The sequence below is a fragment of the Polyodon spathula genome, chromosome 18 (assembly GCF_017654505.1).
Source record: "Polyodon spathula isolate WHYD16114869_AA chromosome 18, ASM1765450v1, whole genome shotgun sequence".
Lineage (NCBI taxonomy): Eukaryota > Metazoa > Chordata > Actinopteri > Acipenseriformes > Polyodontidae > Polyodon > Polyodon spathula.
The window spans coordinates 11381617-11397680 of NC_054551.1; the positions used below are offsets into that span (position 1 = coordinate 11381617).

Here is a 16064-nt window from a genome sequence, read left to right on the forward strand (position 1 = left end):
ATCGCTGTATCTAATGAAAAAAATACTAGTATAAAACCCATTAAGCTCGGTCCGGCAGCAGGAATCGTTTTTTGGCTATCTCCGTCTTCAACATCCCGTTTTTCTGACTTTTGATACCACCCCCATACCCCCCCCCCCCCCCCCCCCCCCCCCCCCCCCCCCCCCCCCCCAAACACACACACACACACACTGCGCACACTACATTTATGGACTACTTTAACACAAGAAATGCCTCGGTTATGCACATACCTACAACCGCTGGTACATTTTAAACACCATCAATATTAAAATGAAATACAAATTATCGGGTACAACTCAAAAGTTCAAGCACATCATATCAAACGCCTGCACAGCCAAAAATGTTGTATCTAAATGAACAATTTAACATTAAGATTATTTTCTAACTTCCCACATGTAATAACTACTTAAATTAAAAACTATAATAAAATAAACATTTCAAAAGAAACTAGTGTGTAAACAGGTTTATGTACATAGAGAACTGTAAAAACAAAAATAGTTTTTAATCTAAAACGAAGCTTTGTAGTTTTGTTATCGAAATGTTTCTGTTGAAGTGCTGTGGCTAGCTTCAAGACGAATTCTCTCCTACCTTGTACAAAACAAAGGAATTGATGGCTGCCAGGACCAGTAGAGATAACAACAGGCGTGTGTACATTAGCTCTCAAAAGTATTCACCCCCCCTTGGACTTTTCCACATTTTATTGTGTTATAACATGGAATCAGAATGGATTTCATTAGGAGTTTTGCCACTGATCAACACAAAAAAAGTCCATAATGTAAAAGTGAAAAATAAAATCTACAAATTGTTCTAAATTACAAATACAAAACAGAAAATAATTGATTGCATAAGTTTTCACCCCCTTGGGTCAATATTTGGTAGAGGAACCTTAAGCAGCAATTACAGCCATGAGTCTATTTGGATAAGTCTCTACCAGCTTTGCACATCTGGACACCTCAATTTTTTGCCCATTCTTCTTTGCAAAATTGTTCAAGCTCCGTCAAGTTGGATGGGGACCTTGGGTGAACAGCAATTTTCAACTCTTTCTACATATTCTCAATTGGATTGAGGTCCGGGATTTGACTGGGCCACTCCAGGATATTGACCTTTTTGTTTTTAAGCCACTCCAGTGTGGCTTTGGCTGCATGTTTGGGGTCATTGTCCTGCAGTGTCTCCCAGCTCAACCGTGGAAGACTGTAACTCCTTTAGAGTTGCCATAGGCTTCTTGGTGGCCTCCCTGGTTAGTGCCCTTCTTGCCCGGATACTCAGTTTTTGAGGACGGCCTGTTCTAGACAGCTTCACAGTTGTGCCATATTCTCTCCATTTCTTAATAATGGACTTTACTGTGCTCTGGGGAATATTCAATGCCTTGGAAATGTTCTTATATCCTATGCCTGATTGGTGCTTTTGAAGAACCTTATTCCGGATTTGCTTTGAATGTTCCTTCGTCTTCATGATGTAGTTTTTGTTAGGAAATGTGCTAACCAACTGTGGGACCTCCCAGAGACAGGTGTATTTAACCTAAAAATCATGTGAAACACCTTAATTGCACACACTTGGACACCATTCAACTAATTGTGTGACTTCTAAAGACAATTGGTGGCACCAGAGCTTATTTAGGTGTGTCATAGCAAAGGAGGTGAATACTTATGATATAAATTATTTTCTGTTTTATATTTGTAGTTAATTTAGAACAATTTATAGATTTTATTTTTCACTTTGACATTATGGACTTTTTTGTGTTGATCAGTAGCAAAAACTCCTAATTAAATCCATTTTGATTCCATGTTGTAAGACAATAAAATTTGGAAAAGTCCAAGGGGGGTGGGTGAATACTTTTAAGAGTCACTGCACATGGACTTTTTTGCCACCAGATACATTTTAATTAGTTTTTGTTCCAATATTCGAATGCTTGCACTGATGACTTGTATTTTATCTGGTACACAAGAAATTATACTTGTTGAAACTTTTTAAAAGAACTGTAAGAATTAAGATGGAATAAAGTATTATTTGTGTTTGGTGTGTTTGCAGGTGAAGCTGAGTGGGAAGAGTGGCCAGAGTGCTGACATCGCCTGGGCAGAGAAGGGGCTGTTGATCACTGCCACGGGGGAGAAAGTGGTCAGGTATGAGTTCAGAAACACTGTTATCAATAACCATCTGAAAAAAATTGTGATTATCACCTGATTTACTTAAATAAGTTCATAGTTACAAGTTTTTTTTATTTTTTTATTTACTAAAATCCAAGGCAATAGATTAAGGTGCTGTATTACCCCGTCATAAATAACAAACTGTTTAACTTGTATTATAATTATCTGCCAGTGCGTCAGTCAATATTATTTTTCTCAAGGCGATAAATAATCGTTCTTAAAAATTGATTGATATCAACATAGTGATATAGCCACAAGTGTGCAATCCAATTGGCAACTGGTTAATTCAGGTTACTCTGAAATGCTTATTTTTTATGTTCTCTTTAAAGTAGTTTAAAGTTGTTTTATGGCATGCAGGTAAGCTGTAGTTAAAGTTGACTTCTCAGATATGCCCAGATTGATCTGGGTAAAGAAGCTGTCTGATCTGAATGTCCAAGTATGTTTTAGACTTTGGGACCTGGAGAGAGACGATAACTATGTGCTGTCTCTGGACGAAAACCTGGGCTTTGAGGCAGGGGAGACTTTAAACTGTATCTCCTACTGCACTGCTAAAGGTGAGTGCAATACTGTTTCACTGCAATCTGTCTGATGTATTTTATTATCCCCTGCATTTTTCACACAGTCAAGAAGGGTAAAGTTTTGATAAATTAAGTGATCAAGCCTTCTCTCTTTATAAGTATGTACATATCAATATTTAGCTGTCCACTACGTAATTCACTTTGATAGTAGTATCTCTACTATGAGTTAAACCAATATTGCTCTGTCTCTAAATACATAACATAAAGTTATCATTTATGATTCTCTATGTAAAATTAATCATGATTGTGGTGTACTGCGTCTTTAAAGTAACTGTAAACAACTAGTGTTACAGAGGTACATGATGAGTGTATACATTGAGTAACACTGTTTTGTAATTGGTCTCCCCAGGTATCCTAGCAGCAGGGACTAGCCGGGGGCGAATCGCCATGTGGCGGAAGGTGGCTGTGTCCAATCGCAAGACGGAAGGGAGGGGCCAGTGGAAATTGCAGACTCCTGCGGAGTTGGAAGGGAACATCATTCAGCTTCAGGTACAACCACCATGACTGCTGCGGTGGTTTCAGACAATCAGACATGATTCCCAGACTATACCTACAACCTGGGTATAAGGGGTTACTTTAATTTAAACACAACCGTGCACAAGCAAGTACAGTTGTTGGGTGCTGATATATAGTAGCATCAAAATGATTCTGTTACTCTGTGTTTTCAATAGTTTTATGTTTTTGATTCAGTTGTGTACAATGAAGGCCATAGCAAAGTACCTCTTCAAAACTATTACAAAAGGAGAGTGCAGCAGTGTGCAGAGCACAGTGTAGTAAAAAGTAATGAAACTTTAGAAGTTGCATAGCATTCTTAAATGCGTTAAAGAGCATACATGTATATCTTCCACTGTTGCTCCAGTATTGAGTTGTATTCACTTTATTTCCTAAAGCTTCTCATATTCACCTGGTGTATTGCATATTGAATAAAGCTGAGCATAGATGAAGTTCTGTACTATGTGACTCAATCCCAGCTCTCTCTCTTCAGTGGGGCTCCAGTATGAACCTGCTGGCTGTGATCACCGTCAGTACAGTGGTGATCCTCTGCGAACACGTCATGTCTTCCCACTTCAGCCAACAGGTGGCAGCAGTGCAGCTCAACCCCAACCAGCTGTGCCTGAGCTACTTCAGCACAGGAACCCAACGCAGCCTGCGCACTGACATGCACATCAAGGGAGTCTGTGTCACCAAGGTAACCCCCTGATACCGGCTCTGTCTACACTTGAATAAGTATTGAGGGATATGATTCCTAGTATTATTGCAATAATAACAGCAATCAAAAAGTTGTTCAGAATTTATAAGATTCACAAGCTTTTGCATGTAATTGCAATAGTCAGAATTATGTCTGCATGTGTTGGAAATATTTTGGCGATATTTCAGGTACCAGACATTTGTACTTGTTCCTTTGTGAGTGATAATGGTAATAATAACTACAATGAATAATGGCTGTTTATGGCTCATTACTATTGCCTGCCACTCTCCTGTTTGTAGGACACAGTCACTGTGTGGAATGGGAAGCAGGTCACAGTCTTTGAGCCATCTGGAGCAGTACTACGCAACACAGGTGAGCGCAGACATCTCACAAACCAAGTCCAGGGTACAAGCCAAGTCGGCAAATCCATCTTTATTGTACACAGATTACTCTTATTACACAGATTATAGTTTACCCTCCTGAATTTTGAATGATTTATGAACACATTTCTGTTCAATATACTGTAGTATACATTGGGTGAAGGTGTTGCTTTGTATTCTGTTTATGTGGTTAGCACAGTAGATCCTGCCATGTCTTCCACTTCTGGGTGAGCAAGAGGGCATTTTCTAAGAAAAACATATAATGGATATCTTAGATTCAATGCCTATTATTACATAATGAAAAGCAATGGTGAAGCTTGCATGGCTTTTAATCATCTAAATCCCCACAAAATAGTAGACAACACAAACAAAACTAACAAAAGACAAAAGTTATTACACATCAGCCAAAAATTCAAATACAGGTTTGGGCAGATAATCTGGTATACAAGACCACTTGAAATGAGATATAATTATTTTTTTTAATGTAGAAAAAGTTTAATAGCAGAAATCTTTACTTTGATAAATAATTAACTCATTCAGACAAATGTACGTGTTGTTTTTGGAGTGGTACAATCTCTGCACTGAATTGAATTCCCTGTCCTCTCTGTGTGAGCTGTGGTTTCTGCTCTGCACACAGGCTCGTTCCCCTGTGAGTCACAGGCTGTTGCTGTACATGAAGAGAATATATACACTGTGGAGCCCTACAGGGTGCAGGTCCGCACCTTGCAGGTAAGTCTCACTCCAGCTTGATCCTGTTGGGGTTAAAACCACATGCAAAAGGACAAAGTTTGTTTCTTTCCTGAAATGGATGTTGCAAAACACCATTATCATCCCTGCTGTAGATGAAGTCTTCAGCATGGGGGATATAGTGAGGTGCTCCTACAACTGTCACACTTTAAAAGAACACACTGAGGAACTGCAATTCAACCTATGGCATCACACTGTCTAACTAGTCATACTGTGACGGCAAACATGTATTTTCTTTGAGATGCTAGTTCACATAATATTAGATTAGATTGCAGCTCTCTGGAATTTCTATTAAACTTTGCATGCATCTTTGTCATGAGATTATATACCATATATATAACACTAATTAATTTCACATAGTAGTGACAGTGTAATTTGGTGTTTACATCAATATTGTGTTTTCATTCTTTGGTGGGGATGTACAGTAGTGTACATATGTATTAGGACACCCCATTATTTTTGTTGTTTTGATTCGTTGTGCATATGAAATCAAACCACTGGAACTGAACATCTTGGAAAATTGTCAAAATAGGCAAATTAGTGATTGTCTTTTAATAGATGACTGTAATAGGCCACACATGCAATTCATTTAAAATGGGACAAGAAAAGGAACACACAGCCACAAATGGTAAAATGCATGATATTTTTTAAAAGTTGTTTGTGTAAGATGCCTGATTAAAGCACAAAGTGGTCTAACCTTTTCAGAAACAAGTGCCTCTTGTTTCTATCTCTGATTACTCACTGAAAATTTAAATTCTTATACCCAGAGGTTTTAATGCAGGTAGGTATATAAAGCATATAAATGACAAGTCTTGCGCACTGCTGTATATTATACCGGCTGTCCTTGGTTTGGGTTCCAGTAGTTCCATGCTCGTGATTTGTTTCTCTGCTAATGCCCCCTGTCTTCGTTCACTCTACCGACCCCATTCACTCTATTTTCCTGCATGTGTTGCACGTTCCAGCCCCTCTGACTGTGTTCCACCCTCCTCCCTCTCTCCAGGGCACAGTGAAGCAGCTGCTGGTGTTCCCAGAGGTGGAGGGCACCCCCCAGATCCTGAGTGTCTGCAATACCTTCCTGGTGGTGGGGACTGATGCTGCATACATCAAGGTGTTTGACCTCTCCCGCAGGTACAGATACACTGTAGACCACTGCGTTTCACATTCTGCACAGCCGTATACATATTGCACTTCAGCAGCCAGACTGCCTGTCCGATCCGTAGAGATATGCATAGTGTGACTGGAGATGCAATATTTGTATTCCACCAAAGAAATGCAAATGTACATTTAAACAAAACAAACCACATTTGTTCAGGGGGATTGTTTTTTCATTTTATTAGTGCCTCGACAAATATTCAACAAACACTGCTTCAAATGTACTCCATTGCAGAACAGACCATGTTCATATTTGTTGAAATAAAAATAATTAATATGAAAAATATCATTCTACTGTACAGAAGTAACATTTTTATGGGGTACCAGGTTTATTTTACTCTTGAGAGATTTTTTTAACTGTAATATGAGGTGGCAGGGCTGGAGTCCTGCACATGAAGAGTGGGTTTTGTGTGTGTATATTGTAAATCTCTTGTGCGTGTATTGTAAATAATGAATGAAGTACCTGACGCTCCTGGGAGTGCTGTCTGCTATGTGTGATTACCAGGTGTGGAATCTAATCAGCAAGTAGGTGTGTTCCTGGAGCGTCAGGCACTTCATTCATTATTTGCAATACATGCACAAGAGATTTACAATATACACACACCAAACCCATTCTTCATGTGCACAGCTCCTACCCTGCCACATATGGTAGGAATTATACTTTTGTTTTCCAGCTAATTCAAAATGAAAGAATATTCGAGCATTCGTAAAAAATTTTGAAAGAATATTTTAGCATGAAAACCTTATGTTCATCCTGCACTCAGTTTAATCCGAATCAAGTGCATTTTAATTATACTCTCCTATTAAGCAAGTAAAAAAAATCATATATTATCTAAATGCTCACCGCAACCCTCAAGGATTAAGTGGTTGTGAGTAGTGGATCTATATGGAATTTCATAAACGAAAATTTGCAAGGGTTTGCGAGGGTAGTCATGTGGCAGATGACGCAAAAAACAATGCTGCAGCAAAAATCAAAATGCCATTTCTGGTACAATAGGCTAGGTTAGAGAATGATGTCCATAAGTTAGATTCATTTTATAATGGGAGTGACTGTGAGAACATGTGACGATGTCTATCATTTTAAAGCTGTACCATACTTTCACAGTGCCTCGTTGCACATTGTTATACTTTAAAGGTAGTAAACATCTCTAAGGGTTGCCTTATAATCCTGTATATCCAGAGTAAGCCACACTGTGTCTCCACAGAGAAGCGAAACCCCATTGCAATGCCAAGAGCCTAGCGGAGCTCATTCCCAACCTGGGTACCATCACCTCTGTGAAGTGCAGTGCCAACGGCAGCCAAGCTAGCGTTCTCGTCACACGGGGGTGGGGGGGGGGGGGGGGGGGGGGGGGGGGTTTTTGTTGGCCAGCATCACTGTCAAGTGCAATGCCAGCGGCGCCAAGCCAGGTTGCGAGTCACACAGGTCAGGGGTCCACTCACCCCCCCAGCAAACCAACCGGTCGAAGTGCAACAGCAGCCAAGTCGCATGCTCGTTGCAACGTTTTAGGTGGGGGGGTGGGGGGGGGGGGGGGGGGGGGGGGGGGGGGGGGTTGTAAAGACCTTCCCCAGACCAAAGGGGGTCTGGTTTCTATACTACAGTATGTTGAATATGGAATTGCTATGTTATGTGCCTACAGGGACTCATAATTAAAATCCACTTTCACTTTTATCCCAGAATATGTTTAAATTCTGGTTAATTATTCTATTGAAATATTTTTTTAAAGAATATAGATAAAAAACATTCTCCATAACTTTCAACAGTCCATCATAATATATCATCCATAACTGTAAACAATCAGTAGTGCTAAATTTAGAAATACTAAAAGAAGCGTTTCGACTAGGAGTCTTTTTCAATGTCTTCCTTTCCTCCTAGGCTGATGGGAGTGTTGACTCCAAGGTTTACTTCTATGATGTGGAGATGGACACTCTCACCCACTTTGACTTCTTTACTGGCCGATCCAGTGAGGGCTTCCAAGGAGAGGAGCCAGAGAGGTGAGGAGCAGAGGAACTGGGGATGGGGGCAGAGGTGTGATTAATATTCCTTCAAACAGCACAGAAATTTAAAACATAGGCTACCACCCACAACCAAATTATGTTAGCTCTCTCTATGGGAGACCCTCATTCAACCTCATCTTCCTCATTCACATGCCACGTGGAACTGACCTGACTTGTGGAAAGTCAACCTTATTTTATTATCTTAGGGATAAACGATGGGCTGTGTTTTTTTAATTTTTGAAATCTCTCCTCTTGGCCAGTATTTGTACCAGAGAGCCTTGCTCTGAATTCAGAAACCTCTGTATAAAGATATTTTCAAGTTATCAAAGAAAATATGTTTTGCCTGTTGATTAGTTGATAGATTATGCAAATATTTAGCAAGTAGGACATTGTATTATAAAATCAGTATTGCAGAATGACAAAACAGCTTTATATGTGAGGTCAGTAGTGAAGTGCATGATTTCTTTTTTGGTGGATAGTTATCAACTAAGGCCTTTTCACCCAAAAATAATCTGTATATGAAGAGGTGTCCTTGTATCTGTCCTGCAGAGGGCGATTGGAAACCAGCGAGCTGTGTGGCCGCTGCCCGGTCAGCCAGTTCTGGGATGAGAGTGAGCCGCGGCTGTTTGTGTGTGAGGCAGTGCTGACCATACCAGCCTCACCCCACACACATACCACTGACTGCACAGATCAGGTAGGGAGCAAGGCTGGCTGTGTTGGAATCACACCATACTGCTGTGCTTCATTGTACTGCACTTATGCGGTTGAGGGTTCACCTCTAAATGTGTACAAACCTGTCTGGTCAGTAGACAAAGCAAGTCAGTTTGACCACATAGCCCCTACAGTTGAGATGTGAAGGCAGCATGGTACCTGCAGTACAGGTAACAGAACATGCACATATACACTGTCATATTTGGGATTGCAAACAGTTGGATATTTGTAATTATTTTTCAAAAGCTCCAATGATGCTTTCCCTTTGACAACATAACTTCTCAAAGGAACTCAGAACATAAGTTGAAGTTTACTTAGTCTTTGAAAATTTAAGTGCTCTCCCAAAAAATGGCCTGTGTTCAAACAATATGATTCTAAAAACATTTTTAAAAGTATTTAAAAGTGAAAAACAAGCTTTAAACTCCTTGTGTTACATCACATTAGTTCGTTATTTTTCCATTATTGTTTCTAAGGCTTGTAATGGTAAGCCAAGGTCCTTTCTGTTTTGCTGTAAATTTTCCAGTCTTCGAGGTCAGACGAGGCCAATTTCTTTTTGCACACTGATGTAAGTTCAATTCTTTTCTGTGTTGCAGTTTATAGGACCCTTACACTTACATTATGTGCTGCCTATAGGAAATATGTATAAACAAGTGGGGTTCTATTGCCTGTAATACAGGAAGTGAATAGTGGTAGAAAGCAAAGTATGTCAGGATAATTGGACCTTGAATTAAAGTCAAAGTGAAAATGAAGTTTGGGAATGACAGATAACATCAGAACAACAGGGGTTTATTCCTCTGAAGACAAAAAATATTTTTCAAGCATCTGCAGGCAGGTTCATTCAGGACTCGGTGTGCACACAGGGTGAAACTTCTTTTGAAAAGCTGAGATATCATAAGTAGGGCTCTACCTAAATCATGAAATTGAGGAGTCAGCGCGAAATTCACCTCTTTTAGGAGCCGATGCATACAAACAAGTACAGAGAGGGAAAAAAAAGAAACCTGGTTTAAATGAACTACTGCACAACACAAGCGACGCAAACTATGTATCATCCTTCTGTAGATAGCCCCTTTTTATTCATCCACGGTCCTGTGTGCATTGCACTTAAGCAAAACAAACAAACAAACAAAAAACATCGCCAAGTAACATTTACAAAAAAAAAATCTCCAAAGCAGTTAATGTTGTTGTTTACTATTCAAATGACAATGAAGTTTTAATCAGCCTATCAGTGTGTCTTTACTGCGTTTCTGTGACCTGTACTGTGCAGTAGGTTGGTGCTGCATTGTTTTGATTTAGGTTGCTAAAAATCTTGTTTTCAGCATTGGAGGTGAAATAATAGAAATGGACGACAAAAAAGCAAAGTATATTTCGGCTGATGATCGTTTCAAGATATTTCGTAAAGAAACTGTACATGCAAACTGAGGTAATTGTTTTGCTTATCTTAATGTGTCTTTGGAGAAAATACGATCGGTCTCCATTTAGCTTCAGAATTACACATTAAACAAGGCTACTACAGAGGCTGCTGAACAGAATGTAAAATAAACAGCTTTCAGAAACCAAACTGGAAAGTCAGCCCAGACAAAAAGTCTTCCTGTCTGCAAGTTAAATCAGTACTAAAACGATCTAGCCCAGCCACCTCACTTCAACCTACTGCTTACTTTTACGCAGTTGGAATTTTACACCTGAATAGCCACTTTCTCTATGTTTTGACTTGGTACTAATAAAATAAATTATTGGATGGGACAAGTAACATGACAACGAACGTGCTGCAAACATTGCCTTTATTAAAGTATGCCAGATGCCCTTGGGTAAACGAGTTTTGGGGCTGTTTCTTGTCGATTTCCACATCTGTATAACTTGGCAAAGCTTTGCCTTGACTTCCAACCAATTCAGTGGGTGCAGAACGTGCAGTCTCAATGTATGGGCAAGTCAACTGCAGGGGATGCTGCATGCTTGCCTGTAACAAATGACAGCACTATGTTTTAGTAAGGAAGCAAGAACCACTATTTTTAGGCTTTATAGTGTTCTGAAATACTGTCTACTGTCTACATGGGTTTATTTAATGTTTAAATAGGTACGCAAAATCCTAATTTTATTCCGCAACCTACCCATGAAAAATACGCGATTTAAGTAGACCCCTAATCATAAGTAATGAGAACCAAGTTTAAGTTTAACAAACAGCTTACTTATTTTTTATTACCATTTAAAATAGTTTGCCTTACTGTTGATGGAAGCAGTTACTGGTCTCAAAACCTCAACAAAAACACATCCCGGCATGCATTAGAACTGCAACATTAAAACTGCAACATTAGGCAGTGGAAAGGTAGTTATAGTATCCTGTCATTCCCGACCAATGCCCCCTGTTTCTCTCTCTCTCACTGCAGACAGATGTGCTTGTAGTTTCCTTCTTCAGCACCCAGGAACACAGACTGCTTCTCCAGGACTCGTACCCACGACCAGCCGGCATGCAGGCCCTGCTTGCCCTCCACGTTCCCTACTATTATTTCACCCGCAAGGTAGGAGGGGCAGTGTGGAGGATGCTGTGGGCTGGGGGGGAGTCATGGATGGGTTTTGCTTCCTGAGGTATGTTCTGTGTATCCTACCATGCCTAAATTAAATCAGATGTATAAAGTGTAATCAAGAAAAGGGAAAGAACAGTAAAGTCATTATAAGTAACTAGGAAAAGGATAAGTCGCAGACATGCATTATAAAATACATGGTATAGGCATTTAGAAATACTAAAAGAAACTAAATTGATTCAATACCAGACTAGAAGTCTTCTAGACAAAACATTTGTCATCGAATCCGTTTAGTTTCTTTTAGTATTTTTAAACTTGCTGGTGTAAGCATAGCAAAAACATAGTAAACTGCACAATTACTGCGGTAAACTTTCATAAGGAATAAACTATAATTGTTGTTTGACGTTTTGATTCTATAGCATCATAGAACAGGGAAACCCATTTCATTAAGTTGGTCTGTGTTAACTGATTGAATCTACCCCCTGTACCCATGCATTTGTATAACTTCATTTCTTGGCTTTGCTTCTTTATTTTAATTTGTCTTCCTTTCCTGGGCTCACTTGGTTTTTTTCATCAGCTCATGTTTCAGAGAGGCTGTCTCTTTCAGCCTGTGGTGAGTATGTCTTCTTCACATCCCTCTACTTCTCAGCACTCTGATAGTTTCTGTCAGCTGTGCTGCTTATCCTAATCCTCAACTGCCTTCTCTTTCTCTTTGTCTTCTATTTCTCACTCCATTTTTTTCTTTCATGCCTTCTCCAATGCTCGCTCTCTCACTCTCTCTTCAGGTTGCTTTGTGCTTTCCATTCTCAGCCAATTGGTGTTTTAGGATAATGGGGTGGAAATTAGAATAGTACTCACAGACAGTTACTTAACTGCTTCGTTAAATAATGTATGCAGTATACTTAATCATTGAAAACTTTCTGCTTCAACTTATTAGAGAATATCTCCATGAATTTATCTGCAAAGTTAGGCTTTGAGTTTGTGTATCACCAGTTGTGGTCTTAGTTGTAACCTGATTGGAGGTGGATGGATAAAAGGAACAATGGGGTCTATTTTAGTCATCTAAATACCACTGCCCTACAACCTTGGCCTATCACTAACTGTTATTTCCATGTGTTTTGTACTAAATTTTGTCATTGTCATCTGTAATAAAAAGAGCTTACCAAATTGACTGTAACAATTATTACAATCATACTTTTCAGGCAAGCAAGCTTAAGGAAACTGCTTTAGAAGCTTTCAGTTGCAGTTGTTAGTGGTATAGATGTGTCTGTACTGACTGCAACCTCTGTATACAGCCTGGGGAAGGGCAGGTGGAAAGTGAAGGTACCCCGGGACCCTCCTCTGACCCCCAGATGGTGTCTCGTCGGGCACTGAGGGACTTTGTGGGGTTGGAGGACTGCGACAAGCCCACCCGCGACGCCATGCTCAACTTCAGCTTCTACCTGACCATCGGAGACATGGACGAGGCCTTCAAATCCATCAAGCTCATCAAGAGGTAGGGACTCCTCCAACAATACAGACAGCAAGTGATTGATGTAATGCCATTATTATTCCCCTGAAAAAATACAGTAAATATTCACTGATTTTAAAGCTAGGATATAAACATCAAGGTCCTGTCCAGACTGTCCCGCAGTTCTGAATCAAATCAAGCATTGCTGGATATTAAGCAGATGAAACTGATTTGTCAAGAACAGTGGTCAAAAATATCTCCCATTGCAAATAACTTGTACGTGCCTTGACAGAAGTTATCTGGAAGTTGTGATGAAGTCAAAGGGGGTCATACCAAAGTGGGCACACTGAATGGGTATCTGCTCTTCCTAGCCAGTAGACCAAGAAAGCTACAGACAAAGGCAGCTTGAATAAACAACCACAGATGTTCAGTTTTTTTGGTGGTTTAATTCAGGTTTCATTGTATTTCTGTTTGCCTTTCACGTTCTTTTACAAAATCTGTTACTGAACATGGCTCATTGGCCCTCCAAGGTGCAATTTGCTTAATATTGTTGTAAAAAAGTAATGCTACAAAACATTGGTCTTATAAAATAATAGTAACAAGCAACCCAGAACACTAACATAAAATATATTCTTAAATTATTTACTTGTTTTGTACTTTCCTTTGATGAACAAAGTGCAAATGAAATTTTCAAGTAAAGACCTTGATCAATCATGCCCATTGTGTTTTAGTCTAGAGCAAATGGACACGTACCATGTCTCTGTGTTTTTTACAATGAGAAACTAATTATGGATTGAACGTGTTCAGTAGAGTGTGCCTAATTTTGCAGAGGCTGGCACAATGCCACAAAGTCTGCCTACTTTTTGTCTGTCTCTGAGATCTCAGCCTCTTGTGCGTATAGCGTATTTTCTGTATCAGTGGTAGCAAATCAGGTTGTTTTTAAAACAATTTGGGGAAGTAGTTGTCCTTCTATTGCTATGTTCTGTTCAATGCAGGAGGAAATGCAATTCATTCTTGCTGTGGCCCATGTCACACTGCGCATAGTCTCTTTTGGATTCGCAGCTTTGTCTGTGTAGATCAGATTGTTTTATTTGTGGTCACTGAGACAGTGCTTTTGTTCTGTCTATGAGGTTTGTAATGGTTATCAAATATGCCAAAACTTCATAACCCAGAAATGTATATTTCTTCTCTCCTAATTTCTGTAATATTTTAAACATTATCATCATTAACATTTAAACTATGATCTATATGTTGCAGAATATCATTAGAAAGCCTGAACTCTGCATATCACGTTAGCTTGTCAAAAGTAGTCTGTTTTCACTATTGAGGTATGTTGCCTTAAGTAGGAGATGCTTCTTAGCAAAGGTTGTACAGTAGCCTAGAATCCCAAGGTGATAAACAATTTTTAATATATCCTTCAATCATGAACTGTTACATTGTACACACTGATTACCATTGACAGACCTACTGTAGTTTATATGGCACCAGTGCTAAACTATAGTCACAAGCTTCACTGACATACAGTAAGCCAAGTTGAAGCAGTTTGAATGCACATGACCAGCTTTACATTATTGCAAGTGGACATTTGTTCAGGTAACTAATGCCATATGGTTACTTACTTTTCCTCCAAACATACAGCTGCTGTTGAAGTTGAATCTTGGAACCCCTTGATGGAACTTTTTTACTATAGTTTCATCATGGTACTGGGATCTATTTAAAGGCCTATTGAAGGCCATATTTAGGAACTACTCTGATTTAAACTACACATGTGCATTTGTTATGAAATTGCTTTGTTTGGTGGTCATAGACTGATAGTAGTGATTTGTTATGGGTTGTATGCAGGGGCCTGTCCTTATGTATAGTATTTTTATGGTACATTTACGTTATAACACTATCATACAGTGGTGTAGTTTTGTCTGCTTTTCCATGATACTGAAAGTACGTGTTTTGTGTTAACATCTGTGGTGGGGATGTACGTTACTAACTTATTTGGTCTCACGCACACACATATATGATCTCTTTCTGACTCTAGCAGAGCCCATCTCTCTGTACAGTGAACTCCCTGCTGAGAGTATTTCGCTTGCTTCCCTTGTACGTGTGCAAATGTTATTGTTGAAGAAACTGGCACATCCGATTTGCAGGAAATCTCAGAATGTTAATAGCTTGATGACAGCTTTATATAAGTTCTTCAGTGACAGCTATTTTTACAGTATTTTGTGAACTGGTCCGGAGGTATTGTGTTGGATTCCCGCAATCCCCTGCCTGCTGGCCGACGCACTTCCTGCACAGGGAATTTGCCGGCCACGCTGCAGTTTCTCTATGTGGTTTGGTTACTGGGGAAGCAAGGCAGAAACAGAAAACAAATGGAGAAAAGTGCTATCGCTCTTTCCCAGGCACGGCCAGTGTCTCAATGGGGAGTAGGTGGTGTACCTTGGTCAATCACATTCAAATCTCCACATAATTCTGCACACCACACTATTCTCGAAACAGGTATCATGGAGATTCACATTATTTAATAATTATAAATCCAGTAACACAAAGAATTTTACATTAGCATTTAACAGCTCTCAATATGAAAGTACATTATAATATCGATTTTGAAATATTAGCGCTCATTACATAATGTGTAAAATATTTTGAAAAGCAGCTTTTATTTATTTATTAACAAAACAGTATTCATGAATGGAGGCATGCATATGGAATTGGCTGACATTTAATATGGAAAAGTTACATTTGAACCCATTCAGGATAAAGCCTTGGTTTGACACTCCTGAAACAAAAATATAAATTATGGAGAGGGAGACAGTGGTGGCTGTGATTACTGCACCATCTTACATGTGCCTGTATTACCTTATCAGAAATGAGTTTCAATGAAATAGTAGCATGTCATTGGACAGAGAAAACTCTGTATTATAGGAATATAAAGCTCAAGAAGATGTGGCAATACAAACTGGGCACAGAGAATGTTCACTCACAGTCAGAGTAATATTTAATACAGTTTGGTTGCCTATTGAAAAAGGTGTTTTTGGACAGAAATGTGATTGTATAACGGCAAAGGAGAAATATTTGGAAGTCCTAAAAATGAAAGCGAATGTAATATTCATGTCCAGCACTGTATATATTGGGGTATGTTGTAATGTACTGTACTCTGTTATTTAAAATATACCAAATATTTATTGTTTT

At 39.3% G+C, this 16064-nt stretch overlaps 1 protein-coding gene across 3 annotated transcripts in view; it reads left to right on the forward strand.

The window, feature by feature from the left end:
• The window catches only part of LOC121294126 (intraflagellar transport protein 140 homolog), a 63509-nt gene that overhangs the window by 14890 nt on the left and 32555 nt on the right, over nucleotides 1–16064 (forward strand). For 2 of the 3 annotated variants that reach the window (XM_041217706.1, XM_041217705.1), the window contains exons 7-19: nucleotides 2048–2139; nucleotides 2611–2717; nucleotides 3091–3230; nucleotides 3727–3930; nucleotides 4230–4302; nucleotides 4948–5039; nucleotides 6058–6185; nucleotides 7415–7532; nucleotides 8083–8201; nucleotides 8754–8898; nucleotides 11297–11428; nucleotides 12009–12044; nucleotides 12727–12926. In XM_041217706.1, the coding sequence (XP_041073640.1) occupies nucleotides 2048–2139; nucleotides 2611–2717; nucleotides 3091–3230; nucleotides 3727–3930; nucleotides 4230–4302; nucleotides 4948–5039; nucleotides 6058–6185; nucleotides 7415–7532; nucleotides 8083–8201; nucleotides 8754–8898; nucleotides 11297–11428; nucleotides 12009–12044; nucleotides 12727–12926 (1586 nt within the window). The remainder of the gene's footprint in view (nucleotides 1–2047; nucleotides 2140–2610; nucleotides 2718–3090; nucleotides 3231–3726; nucleotides 3931–4229; nucleotides 4303–4947; nucleotides 5040–6057; nucleotides 6186–7414; nucleotides 7533–8082; nucleotides 8202–8753; nucleotides 8899–11296; nucleotides 11429–12008; nucleotides 12045–12726; nucleotides 12927–16064) is intronic. The other variant, XM_041217707.1, reaches the window with a different exon arrangement.